Here is a 9,931-nt window from a genome sequence, read left to right on the forward strand (position 1 = left end):
GGGGGGGGCCCAGGGATCCGGACCCCCCCCTCACACCCGGGACCACTCGGCCGGGGGGTCCCGCGGGCCCTTGGGCTTCCCAATGCGGAAATTAAACCCTGGAGGGAGGAGCAGGGAGAGCAGGGGGTCAGTGAGGGGGGGCTGGACATTGATGTCTCCCCTAAACCCCCCCAGGACCCCCCAAACCCTTTCCAGAGACCAAGACCCCCCTATGCTCACCCAGGCAGGGGCCACTGCTGGTGTCCACAGGGGGGGTCACAACCTCGTAGGCGCCATCCGAGGGTCTGGGGGAGCCTGGGGGGGGGAACCAGGGTCAGAATTATCGATCCTGGAGCCCCCTGAGCCCCCCAAACCCCCCCGACCCCCCCCCACTCACCTGCCGGGCTGGGGGAGGGGCGGCGCACGGGGCTGCCCGGCAGCGAGCACGTGCCCGAGGGGGCGGAGTCTCGTCCGAAGGGGGCGTGGTCTCGTCCTAAAGGGGAGGGGCCTCTCCCCGCGGCCCCGCCCCCTCGGCGGGGCTTGTTGACCACGGCGTAGGTGACATCCATGGCGGGGGGCGCGGGGGGCTCGGCCGGCACCGAAACGCTCCTGGAGGGAGGGCAGGGGAGGGAGGGGACACCTGTCCGGGTCACCTGTCCCCGCTGTCCCTGTCACCTGTCCCCGCTGCGAGCACTCACCTGAGCAGCGCGGGCCGCAGAGCCCGGCGGGCAACGGCGTCCTGGTACAGGGGGGGCTGGGGAAGCACGGGGGGGTCACCTGCAGCCCCCCAAACGGGGGCGGCCGGAGCTCCCGCGTCCCCCCAACCTTTCGGCGCTCCCCGAGCTCTTGGGGTCCCCCCACGACCGTCCGGGTCCCTTCTTTCACTTCCCCTTTCCGGGGGCAGGAAGTGCCGCGGCCGCCCTCGGGCCCCCACCCCGCCCCGGATGCTCGCGGCCCCCCGAGCTCCCCTCAGAACCGGGGTCCCCTCTCACCTGGACCCCGCGGGCCAGGCTGAGGTGGCCGGGGGGCGGTGGAGGTGCCATGGGGGTCCTGGGGAGGGGGGGGGTCTCAGGTGTGTGGGGCACTGAGGGGACCTGGGGGGTTTTCAGTGCCCCCCGGGCCCCGCCCCCGGCTGGAGCCCCGCCCCTGGGCTGGACCCTAAAGCTGCCTTGGGAATTCCCTGTGAGGCTTTGGGGGGGCTCCTGGGGGACCCTATGGACACTGCAGGGGCTGATTTGGGGCTCTGTGGGGGCTTCTTGGGGTCTCTACAGGCACTGCAACGTCTGCAGGGGCTGTTTAGGGACCCTTTAGGACTCTATTGTCCCTGCAGCGAGTCTGAGGGAGCTATATAGACCCTCCAGAGCCTCTGTAGAGATTTTGGGTGTCCTTATGGACCCTACAGTCCCTGCATGTGTTCCCTAAAGCTCTTCGGGGCTGCCTATAGAGTTTTTGGGGTGCCCTAGAGCCCTTTGTCGGTGCCTATAGAGTTTTTGGGGTGTTCTAAAGCCGCCTCGGTGTGTCTGTGGCTCCGATGGGGCCTTGCCGAGGGGGTCACAGGGGTGCCCCAACATTGAGGGGTCCCCTATGGCCCTGGCGGGGCGGGGCCAGGCACCTATAGCCGCTATAGGGATCGCTCTGGCCCCACCCCTCGTCATGAGGCTGAGTTCTGGCCCCGCCCCCGTGTGACGTCACGGGGAGTCATGCGGGAAGGGGGTGGAGCGGGAAAACCCGCCAAAAGAGGCGTCACTCTTTAGGCCCCGCCCTGCAAACGCTGATTGGTCGGCGCAGGGAGGCCGCGCCCCCTTCCCTAGCGCCGAGCGGTGATTGGTGGATGCGGCGGCGCGGTGACGTCACGGGGCGCGCGGCGCGGCGGCCCCGGAAGCGGCGGTGGCGGCGGGAGCGGGAGCGCGGCCGGTGAGCGCGCGCGGGGCGGGGACAGAGCGGGGGAGGGGCCAGCAGGGGCGGGCACGGCTGGGGGCGGGGCCTAAACGGGGGCGGGGCCTGAGTGGGGAGGGGGCGGCCCGGGGGGGGATATCGCCGGAGGGCGGGGCTTTGTGAGGGGGCGGGGTTGCCCGGGGCTCCCGGGGCGGGGCTAAAGTTATTTGGGCGTGGCTAACGGTGATGTGGGCGTGGTTTTACTTTGGGGGCGTGGTCAGAGAGGCACGTGTGGGGTGTTCCGGAGTGAGCCTCTGTGGGGGCGTGGCTTGATGTCAGTGGGCGTGGCCTAGGCGAAGACCACCAGGGTTAGGACGTACTTGGTGGGCCTGGAGGTGTGGCCTCAAGGTGTCTCTTTGGGGTAGGGTGTGGTCTGTTAAGCCACGCCCCCGGTGACCCCACCCCACCTCCCCCACAGGTGCCCAGGACCCCTGACCCCACCCTCAGTGTGGGCAGGGTGGAGCAGGGCGGGGCTGTTCAGGTGTGCAGGCACCGCCCCGGCGCCCCCTGCTGCTCATAGGTGAGGCAGAGATGGAGCCAGCCACGACAGTGGACACGGCGTCCCCAAGCTGTCACCACAGCGGGGACGATGAGGAGGAAGATGTGACAGCAGCGACAGCCATGACATCATCCGTGTGTCACCATGAGGAAGAGGAGGACAAGGAGGTGGCAGCAGTGGTGACAGCCACAGTGTCCCTGAGGTGCCACCCCAGTGAGGAGGAGGAGGTGGCAGTGGCCATGACATCCCAAGGTGGGGATGAGGATGTGGTGGCAGCAGTGACAGCAGAAGCAGCCACAATGTCCCAGGGCTGTCATCCTGGTGAGGAGGAGGAGGTGACCATAGCAGGGACATCCCTGGGGTGTCCCCCACTTGGGGGTGAGGAGGAGGAGGTGACAACAGCGGGGACAGCAGCAGTGACATCCCCAGGTATTCAACCCAGTGAGGAGGAGATGACCATGGCAGCAACGTCCCCAGCATGTCCTCCTGTAGGGGATGAAGAGGAGGTGACAGCAGCGGTGACATCCCCAGTGCGTCACCGTGAGGAGGAAGAGGAGGAGGTGACGGCAGCGGTGACATCCTCAGAGTGTCACCATGAGGAGGAAGAGGAGGAGGTGACAGCAGCAGTGACGTCCCCAGTGTGTCACCCTGGTGAGGAAGAGGAGGAGGTGACGGCGGCGGTGACGGCGGCAGCGGCCACATCGGCCCCGGGCGGGCGGCGTGGCGCAGATGAGGACGTGGCGGCCGCGGGCTGGCGGGCGCGCCGCAAACACGTGTTCGTGCTCAGCGAGGCGGGGAAGCCAATCTACTCCCGGCACGGCAACGAGGAGGCGCTGGCAGCCACCATGGGTGTCATGATGGCCCTCGTGTCCTTCATCCAGAGCGGCGGCAACGCCATCCGGGCCATCTGCTCCGGTACGGGGACAGCGGGGGGTGGACATGGAGTCCCCAAATTTACACAAACCTGTGGGTAACCTCAAACCTGCCCAGCCCTGCCCACAGGTAGCCCTGAAACAGCCCCCACAGGTACAGCCATCCCTGCTCCAAACAGTCCCCTCCAAACACAACATCCCAGCCCCAAAATCACCTTTCCCAGGTACAGCTGAATCTACCAAATCAGCCTGCCCGGGTACAACCAGCCCCTCAAAACTCTCTTCCCCCCAAAACCCTTCCTGGGTCCTGCCACCCCCCTGAAAACCTGCCTTGCTACTCTCCAAAAACAGCACACCCCAAAATGTTACCTGTCCGGGTACCCTCTGTGTCCCCCCTGCCCCGCGTGACCGCCGTGTCCCCTCTGTCCCCCGCAGAGGACCGCACGCTGGTGTTCGAGCAGCGGGGCCCGCTGCTGCTGGTGTCGGTGTCCCGCACACGGCAGTCGGCGGCGCAGCTGCGGCGGGAGCTGGCCTTCGTTCACGAGCAGATCCTGTCGCTGCTGACCCGCGGGGGCATCGCCCGCGTCTTCGCCCGACGCCGCGGCTTCGACCTGCGCCGGCTGCTGGCGGGCGCCGAGGCCGTGCTGGACCGGCTGCTCTGCGGGGCCGCGGCCGACGGGCGGCTGCTGCTGGGGGCCGCTCGCTGCCTGCCCCTGCCCGGGGGGCTCCGCCGCGCCGTGTCCGGGGCGCTGCGCCGCGCCGCCGCCGCCGCCCGCCCCGCGCCCGCCCTGGCCGTGCTGGCGGCCCGGGGCCGCCTGGTGACGGCGGCGCGGCAGCGGGCGCTGGCCGAGGGCGGGCGGCTCTGCGCCAGCGACCTGCACCTGCTGCTCAACCTGCTGGGCGGCGGCGCGGGCGCGGGGGCGGGCGAGGTGTGGACCCCCGTGTGTTTGCCACGTTTCAACCCCGATGGGTATTTCTATGCGTACGCGGCGCGGCTGGGCGAGGAGGAAGAGGAGGGTGTGACGCTGATCCTGCTGTCCACGGAGCGAGAGGGATTCTACGCGGCGGCTGCGTGCAGGAGGCAGCTGGAGGACACGCTGCGGGCGCAGGGCTGGCTGGCCGAGCTGGCGGCGGCCGTGCGAGGGGGAGCGGGGTACGGCCCGTCCCGGCCCGGCGCCCCCGAGCTCCGGCACTTCCTCTACAAACCCTTGGAGGGGCCGGAGGAGATGCAGCAGCTGCCGCAGTTCACCAGGTGCGGGGATGGGGGGGACACCCAAAAACTGGGGGGGTGGGAGTGTCCCTGACCTTCACCTCATGCTCATGTCCCTCCTCCCTCACTGGCTGCAGCCCCGAGCTGGAGGAGCCCTACACCAGCGAGGAGGAGCAGCACCGGCTCTTCGACCTGTACCACTACCTGCACAGCCGGGTGCACAGCCCGCACCGGCCCCTGCGCCTGCTCTACCACGTGGCTGAGAAGGAAACGCTGCTGGCCTGGGTGAGCCGCGGGGAAGGAGCCCTCAGCAGGGCCCAGAGGCAGCAGCACCTGTTTGTGCTGTCCTGAGAAGGTTCCAGAGTTAGAGGGGAGGCTCAGTGTCACTGCTGTCAGTAGAACACACAGTTAATGGGATGTGGTGTCATCAGTAGGTCCCACAATTAATGGGGGGTGGTACCATCAGTAGGTCCCACCGTTTACAAGGATTTTCACTGGCAATGGCATCAGTAGATCCCACAGTTAACGGGATTTTCACTGGCAGTGCCATCAGTAGATCCCAAAATTAACAGGATTTTCACCATCAATACTATCAGTAGGGCCCACAGTTAACAGGCCTGGGTTCCCACAGGTGACCAGCAAGTTCGAGCTGTACAGCTGCTTCAGCCCGCTGGTGACGAAGGCGGGCGCCATCGCTGTGCTGACCAAGCTGCTGCGCTGGCTCAAGAAGGAGGAGGACTGGCTGTTCATCCGCTACCCGGCACCGTTCTGCGCCGCGCCCGCGCGCCCCGAGGGGCCCGAGCCCGAGGGCTGACAATAAACACTGAGACCCCGGGGAGAGTCCTGACTCCAGGGGGACTGGGGGGACAGGGGACACGGCCTGAGGGGTGAGGGGATGGCTTGGACATGGCCTGAGGGGTGAGGTGACAGAGGGACATACTGAGGGGAAGGGGGGACACAGCCTAAGGGATGAGGGGACAGGGGATATCCTGAGGGGTCGGGGGCATCCTGAGGGGTGAGGGATGGGGGACATCCTGAGGGGTGAGGGGACAGGGAGACACGGCCTGAGGGGTGAGGGGACAGGGGGACATGGCCTGAGAGGTGAGGGGACAGGGGGACGTCCTGAGGGGTGAGGGGACACAGTCTGAGGGGTGAGGGGAGGAGGGGACATGGCCTGAGGGGTGAGGGGATGACAGGGACATCCTGAGGGGTCAGGGGACACAGCCTGAGGGGTGAGGGGACACGACCTGAGGGGTGAGGGGATGACAGGGACGTCCTGAGGGGTGAGAGGAGGGGGGACATCCTGAGGGGTGAGGGGACAGGGAGACACGGCCTGAGGGGTGAGGGGATGAGGGGACATGGCCTGAGGGGTGAGAGGACAGGGGATATCCTGAGGGGTCAGGGGACATCCTGAGGGGTGAGGGGACAGGGAGACACGGCCTGAGGGGTGAGGGGACAGGTGGACGTCCTGAGGGGTGAGGGGACAGCCTGAGGGGTGAGGGTATGGTCTGAGGGGTGAGGGGATGGTGTAGACACGGCCTGAGGGGTGAGGGAACAGGGGGGCATCCTGAGGGGAAGGGGGGACACAGCCTGAGGGGTGAGGGGATGAGGGGACACGGCCTGAGGGGTGAGGGGATGGGGGACATCCTGAGGGGTGAGAGGAGGGGGGACATCCTGAGGGGTGAGGAGACACAGCCTGAGGGGTGAGGAGACATGGCCTGAGGGGTGAGGGGACAGGGGGACACGGCCTGAGGGGTGAGGGGAGAAGGGGACACGGCCTGAGGGGTGAGGGGTCAGGGGACATCCTGAGGGGTGAGGAGATGGCAGGGACGCGGCCTGAGGGGTGAGGGGATGGCAGGGACATCCTGAGGGGTGAGAGACAGAAATCAGTGGGAAAACATGTGAGGAAATGGTGGGAAAATGTGACAGGAAAGGCTGGAAGAGGTGAGACAAGAAATGGAGGGCAAAAATAGACAGGAAAGGGAGCAGAAAAAAGGGAAGAGGATATGCTGGAAGAAGTGACAGATTGGGGGTGAAAAGGGGACAGAAAATTACATCAGGAAGGGACAGAAACAGCTGGAAAAGAACAAAAATTAGGGCAAAGAGTGGATGGAAACTGGTGGGAAGATGTGAGGGGGAAAGGTGGAAAAATGTGAGAGGAAAAGAGTGGGAAAACGTGGGGAAATGTGACGCAAAAAAAAAGTGGGAAAATAGAAGGGAAATGAGGTATGAAAATGAGGGGGAAAAGGCAGGAAAACATGAGGAGGAAGGGTGGGAAAAAAGCATAAGAATGTGAGTGGGAAAGGGCAGGGAAACGTGAGGGGAAAAAGAGAGGGAAAACATGAGGGGAAAAAGGGCGGGAAAATGTCAGGGGAAAAAGGGCGGGAAAACGTGAGGGGAAAAGGGCAGGAAAACATGAGGGGAAAAGAGTAAAAAACATGAGGGGGAAAGGGTGAGAAAACGTGAGGGGAAAAAGGGCGGGAAAACATGAGGTGAAAAAGGGGGGAAAAACCTGAGGGGAAAAGAGCAGGAAAACCTGTGAATGGGAGGGAGAGGAGCTGAGAAAACTGCAGAAAGAAGGTGAGGGGAAATGGGGGATGAAAAGGGACAAAGTGTAAGGACACAAGCCAGGAAAGTGTGAAAAGGGGACTGGAAAGGTGTGTTGGTGACAGAAAAAGGGGCAAGAGGGGAAAGGACTGGAGAGGGAAATGAGGGACAGAAATGGAAGGGACAGAGGCAGCAGGAACTGGAGGAAGGAGATGACAGGAATGGGAGAAACCCTGGAATAAAGAGATAAGGAGGGAGGAAATGGTGAAATGTGACAGAAATGGTCGGGCTGAGGATGGAATATGGGGAATGAAGAGGATGTCAAGGTGACAGGAGGGCACAAGCCAGTGCCCACCATCACTGTCCCCCATGTACCCCTGTGTCCCCACCGTGTCTCTCCAGGCTGCAGGGATGGACCCGGACCCATGCAGTAAGGGGCTCTACGGCCAAGACCCCCCAGGACCACCGTGTGTCCCAGTGTCCCCCTGCCCCAGGGACAAGGCAGGTGTCCCCAAGAGAGGCAGTGTCCCTGTGTCCTGCCGAGTTCCCCCCTCAGGTCCCCCTGGGGGGACCTCACAGCTGGAGGTGCTGCTGAAGCAGGTGCACTGCCAGAAGAAGGGTGAGCGTGAGGACCCCTGTGTTCCCCCATGTTCCCATGTCCCACGTGTCCTCCTATGCTCCCTCATGTGACTGCCATGCCCCCCTGTGTCCCTCTGTTCGTCCCACTGTGTCCCACAGTCTGTGAGGCCACAACAGAGGAGCTGGTGAGGGCACAAGGCCGCAGTGAGGAGTTGCGCCAGGAGCTGGAGCAGCGTGAGTGACCTGGGGGACACTGAGAGGGCTGGGGGATCCCTGAGGGGTCTGGAGGGGGTCCTCAAGGGCTTTGTGGGGGGAGGGGGGACACAAAGGGGGCTGGGGACATGCAGAGAGGGGTCTGTGGGGTCATTGGGTGGTGTGTAGGGATCCTGAGAGGTTTGTGGGGACAGAGGGCTCCGAGCTTGTTTCCCCCTCCCCACAGTGGAGCAGCAAAAGAAGGCACTGGAGAGGACCTGGCAGCAGGTGCAGGGTGAGCCTGGGGGACCCTGGGGTCTTTAGGGCCCCCTGAAAACCTCCCCTGATGCCCCCTGAACCTCTGGCCCCTTTGACCCCCATGATTCCCTGACCCTTGTGGCTTCTCCTGACTCCCCCAGACGGGGTGGGACCCTCTCACAGAGGGACCCCCTTGGCACCTGTGACCCCCCAACCCCTGTGACACCCCTGCCCCCCCCCAGAGTCACTGCAGAGAGCGCAGCTGCAAGGCAAGGAGGTGGAGGCCAAAGGTCAGAGGTGAGTGGGGACACCTGTAACCCTCCTCATCTTCACCTGTACCCACATGACCTCTGACCCCCCCCCCAAACACACCTGGTGCCCCCACAGGCTCTGTGGGCTCTGCCTGGAGCAGCAGCAGGACCTGGAAGCGACAAATCAGCAGTGGGAGCAGCTGAGAAACCTGCACCGGGAACAGAGGTGGGGCTGGGGACACAGCCTGGGGGACACAGGTGGGGCTGGGGACACAGCCTGGGGGGCACAGGTGGGGCTGGAGGACACAGGTGGGCTGGGGGTGGCACCAGGTGACCCACACAGGTCATGTGACCACCGTGTCACCCCCACTGTGTCCCCTCACTCTAAGGTGGCAGTACTGCCAGCAGCTCGAGGCCATCAGTGAGGAGCTCAAGCACCTGCATGTCACACATGTGAGTGAGCCCTGGGCTGGGGGTCCCTGACACACCTTGGGGTCCCACACACACCTGGGCACCCTGGCACACCCCAGGATCACTCCCTCCCCCCTGACCCCCACAGGCTCCAGCCCACCTGAAGGCTGAACTGGCAAAGCTGGAGAAGATGAAGGAGAAGTGGCTGAGCTTGGGTGAGGCCCTGACACCTGAGCGGCCCCCCAGGACCCTCCTCAAGCACCTGAGTGTCCCTCCTGACACCTGAATGGCCCCTGTGACACCTCTGGGCACCTGAGGGACACCCTTGGATGCCTCAGTGCCAACACCTGAGTGACCTCCTGAGCTCCTGACTGACCCTTGGGCCACCTGACCCCCTCCCCAGGCCCCTGAGTGACCCCCTGGACACCTGAGCCCCCCCAAACCCAGGTGTGTCCCCTTGGGCTGACCAGTGTCCCCCCCTTGCCCAGAGCGCCGCTTGATGGACACCGAGGAGCAGCTGGGCCCAGAGGGAGCTGTGCTCTGGTGAGTGCCCAGCTCTGGCCCCGCCCCCTCAAAGGTGACTCCACCCACTCGGGCCTGTCCCCACCCCTTAACCCCCATTCTTGCAGGCGATTGGTGCAGCAGGAGCAGGAGTGGGCGGGGCGACAGCTGGAGGTGGAGCTGGGCCGGCAGCAGCTGAGCCGGCAACGCCGTGACAGGTGTGTGACACCTTAGGGACAGGGGTGTGACACCTGGGACAGGTGTGGCCCTGTCACCTGGGTCCTTAGAGGCCCTGCCCACCTCTGACCCCACCCCTTCTCTGATCCCGTCCCCAGGTTGGCAGAGGAGCTGCAGCAGCTGCAGCACTCCCAGGAGGCTCGCCCAGAGTGACAGGGGACGAGATGGACACACCCCATGGGACACCTGTGGCACCTGTGCGACACCTCTGTGTGTCACCTGCGGGCCACCTGTGTCCTGCCATGTTCTCATGTACCCCATTCTCCGTTGTTCTCCCCGCCATGTCCCCCTATGTCCCCCCAGGTCCCCATGTCCCCTCACATCCCAATGTCCCCAATGTCCCCAGTTCCCCCTATGTTCCCCCCAATGTCCCCCATGTCCCCTCACATCCCGATGTCCCCCATGTCCCTAATAAACGTTCTACCACCACTACTGTGTCTCAGGCGCCTCTTTATGACCG

At 64.7% G+C, this 9,931-nt stretch overlaps 3 protein-coding genes across 4 annotated transcripts; 2 read left to right on the forward strand and 1 right to left on the reverse strand.

The window, feature by feature from the left end:
- On the reverse strand, positions 1-1,045 carry PTPN18 (protein tyrosine phosphatase non-receptor type 18). Of its 2 annotated transcripts, XM_064737052.1 has the most exons (5): positions 972-1,045; positions 678-733; positions 377-588; positions 220-294; positions 1-98 (listed from the first exon to the last, which is right to left on the reverse strand). In XM_064737052.1, the coding sequence occupies exons 1-5, from the start codon at positions 1,020-1,022 to the stop codon at positions 31-33; spliced, it is 462 nt and encodes a 153-aa protein (XP_064593122.1). In that variant the 5' UTR covers positions 1,023-1,045; the 3' UTR covers positions 1-30. The 2 variants fall into 2 exon arrangements, with proteins under 2 accessions (XP_064593122.1, XP_064593123.1); XM_064737053.1 differs by lacking the exon at positions 220-294.
- Positions 1,046-1,282: 237 nt separating this feature from the next.
- On the forward strand, positions 1,283-5,328 carry LOC135460277 (vacuolar fusion protein MON1 homolog B-like). The gene is made up of 5 exons (XM_064737047.1): positions 1,283-1,893; positions 2,333-3,328; positions 3,721-4,537; positions 4,633-4,780; positions 5,127-5,328. The coding sequence occupies exons 2-5, from the start codon at positions 2,446-2,448 to the stop codon at positions 5,307-5,309; spliced, it is 2,031 nt and encodes a 676-aa protein (XP_064593117.1). The 5' UTR covers positions 1,283-1,893; positions 2,333-2,445; the 3' UTR covers positions 5,310-5,328.
- A 1,654-nt stretch (positions 5,329-6,982) lies between these two features.
- On the forward strand, positions 6,983-9,865 carry LOC135460279 (synaptonemal complex central element protein 1-like). The gene is made up of 10 exons (XM_064737049.1): positions 6,983-7,661; positions 7,781-7,855; positions 8,061-8,108; positions 8,314-8,368; positions 8,459-8,548; positions 8,712-8,775; positions 8,882-8,948; positions 9,222-9,276; positions 9,363-9,452; positions 9,570-9,865. Exons 1-10 carry the CDS (start codon positions 7,412-7,414, stop codon positions 9,622-9,624), a joined length of 849 nt encoding a protein of 282 aa, XP_064593119.1. The 5' UTR covers positions 6,983-7,411; the 3' UTR covers positions 9,625-9,865.
- Positions 9,866-9,931: the final 66 nt, after the last annotated feature.

This window comes from Zonotrichia leucophrys, unplaced genomic scaffold (assembly GCF_028769735.1).
Source record: "Zonotrichia leucophrys gambelii isolate GWCS_2022_RI unplaced genomic scaffold, RI_Zleu_2.0 Scaffold_34_1600103, whole genome shotgun sequence".
In the NCBI taxonomy this organism is placed as follows: domain Eukaryota; kingdom Metazoa; phylum Chordata; class Aves; order Passeriformes; family Passerellidae; genus Zonotrichia; species Zonotrichia leucophrys.

What these genes read in the sequence shown, in the direction of transcription:
- LOC135460277 (XM_064737047.1), top strand. Translation starts at nt 2,446, where the DNA reads ATGGAGCCAGCCACGACAGTGGACACGGCGTCCCCAAGCTGTCACCAC. An exon ending in CAGCTGCCGCAGTTCACCAG is followed by an intron (nt 4,538 to 4,632) that starts GTGCGGGGATGG and finishes CACTGGCTGCAG; the next exon opens with CCCCGAGCTGGAGGAGCCCT. An exon ending in AGGAAACGCTGCTGGCCTGG is followed by an intron (nt 4,781 to 5,126) that starts GTGAGCCGCGGG and finishes GGGTTCCCACAG; the next exon opens with GTGACCAGCAAGTTCGAGCT.
- PTPN18 (XM_064737052.1), bottom strand. Translation starts at nt 1,022, where the DNA reads ATGGCACCTCCACCGCCCCCCGGCCACCTCAGCCTGGCCCGCGGGGTC. An exon ending in CCCCTCCCCCAGCCCGGCAG is followed by an intron (nt 295 to 376) that starts GTGAGTGGGGGG and finishes TCCCCCCCCCAG; the next exon opens with GCTCCCCCAGACCCTCGGAT. An exon ending in CAGCAGTGGCCCCTGCCTGG is followed by an intron (nt 99 to 219) that starts GTGAGCATAGGG and finishes TCCTCCCTCCAG; the next exon opens with GGTTTAATTTCCGCATTGGG.
- LOC135460279 (XM_064737049.1), top strand. Translation starts at nt 7,412, where the DNA reads ATGTACCCCTGTGTCCCCACCGTGTCTCTCCAGGCTGCAGGGATGGAC. An exon ending in GCGCCAGGAGCTGGAGCAGC is followed by an intron (nt 7,856 to 8,060) that starts GTGAGTGACCTG and finishes CCCTCCCCACAG; the next exon opens with TGGAGCAGCAAAAGAAGGCA. An exon ending in GGAGAAGTGGCTGAGCTTGG is followed by an intron (nt 8,949 to 9,221) that starts GTGAGGCCCTGA and finishes CCCCTTGCCCAG; the next exon opens with AGCGCCGCTTGATGGACACC.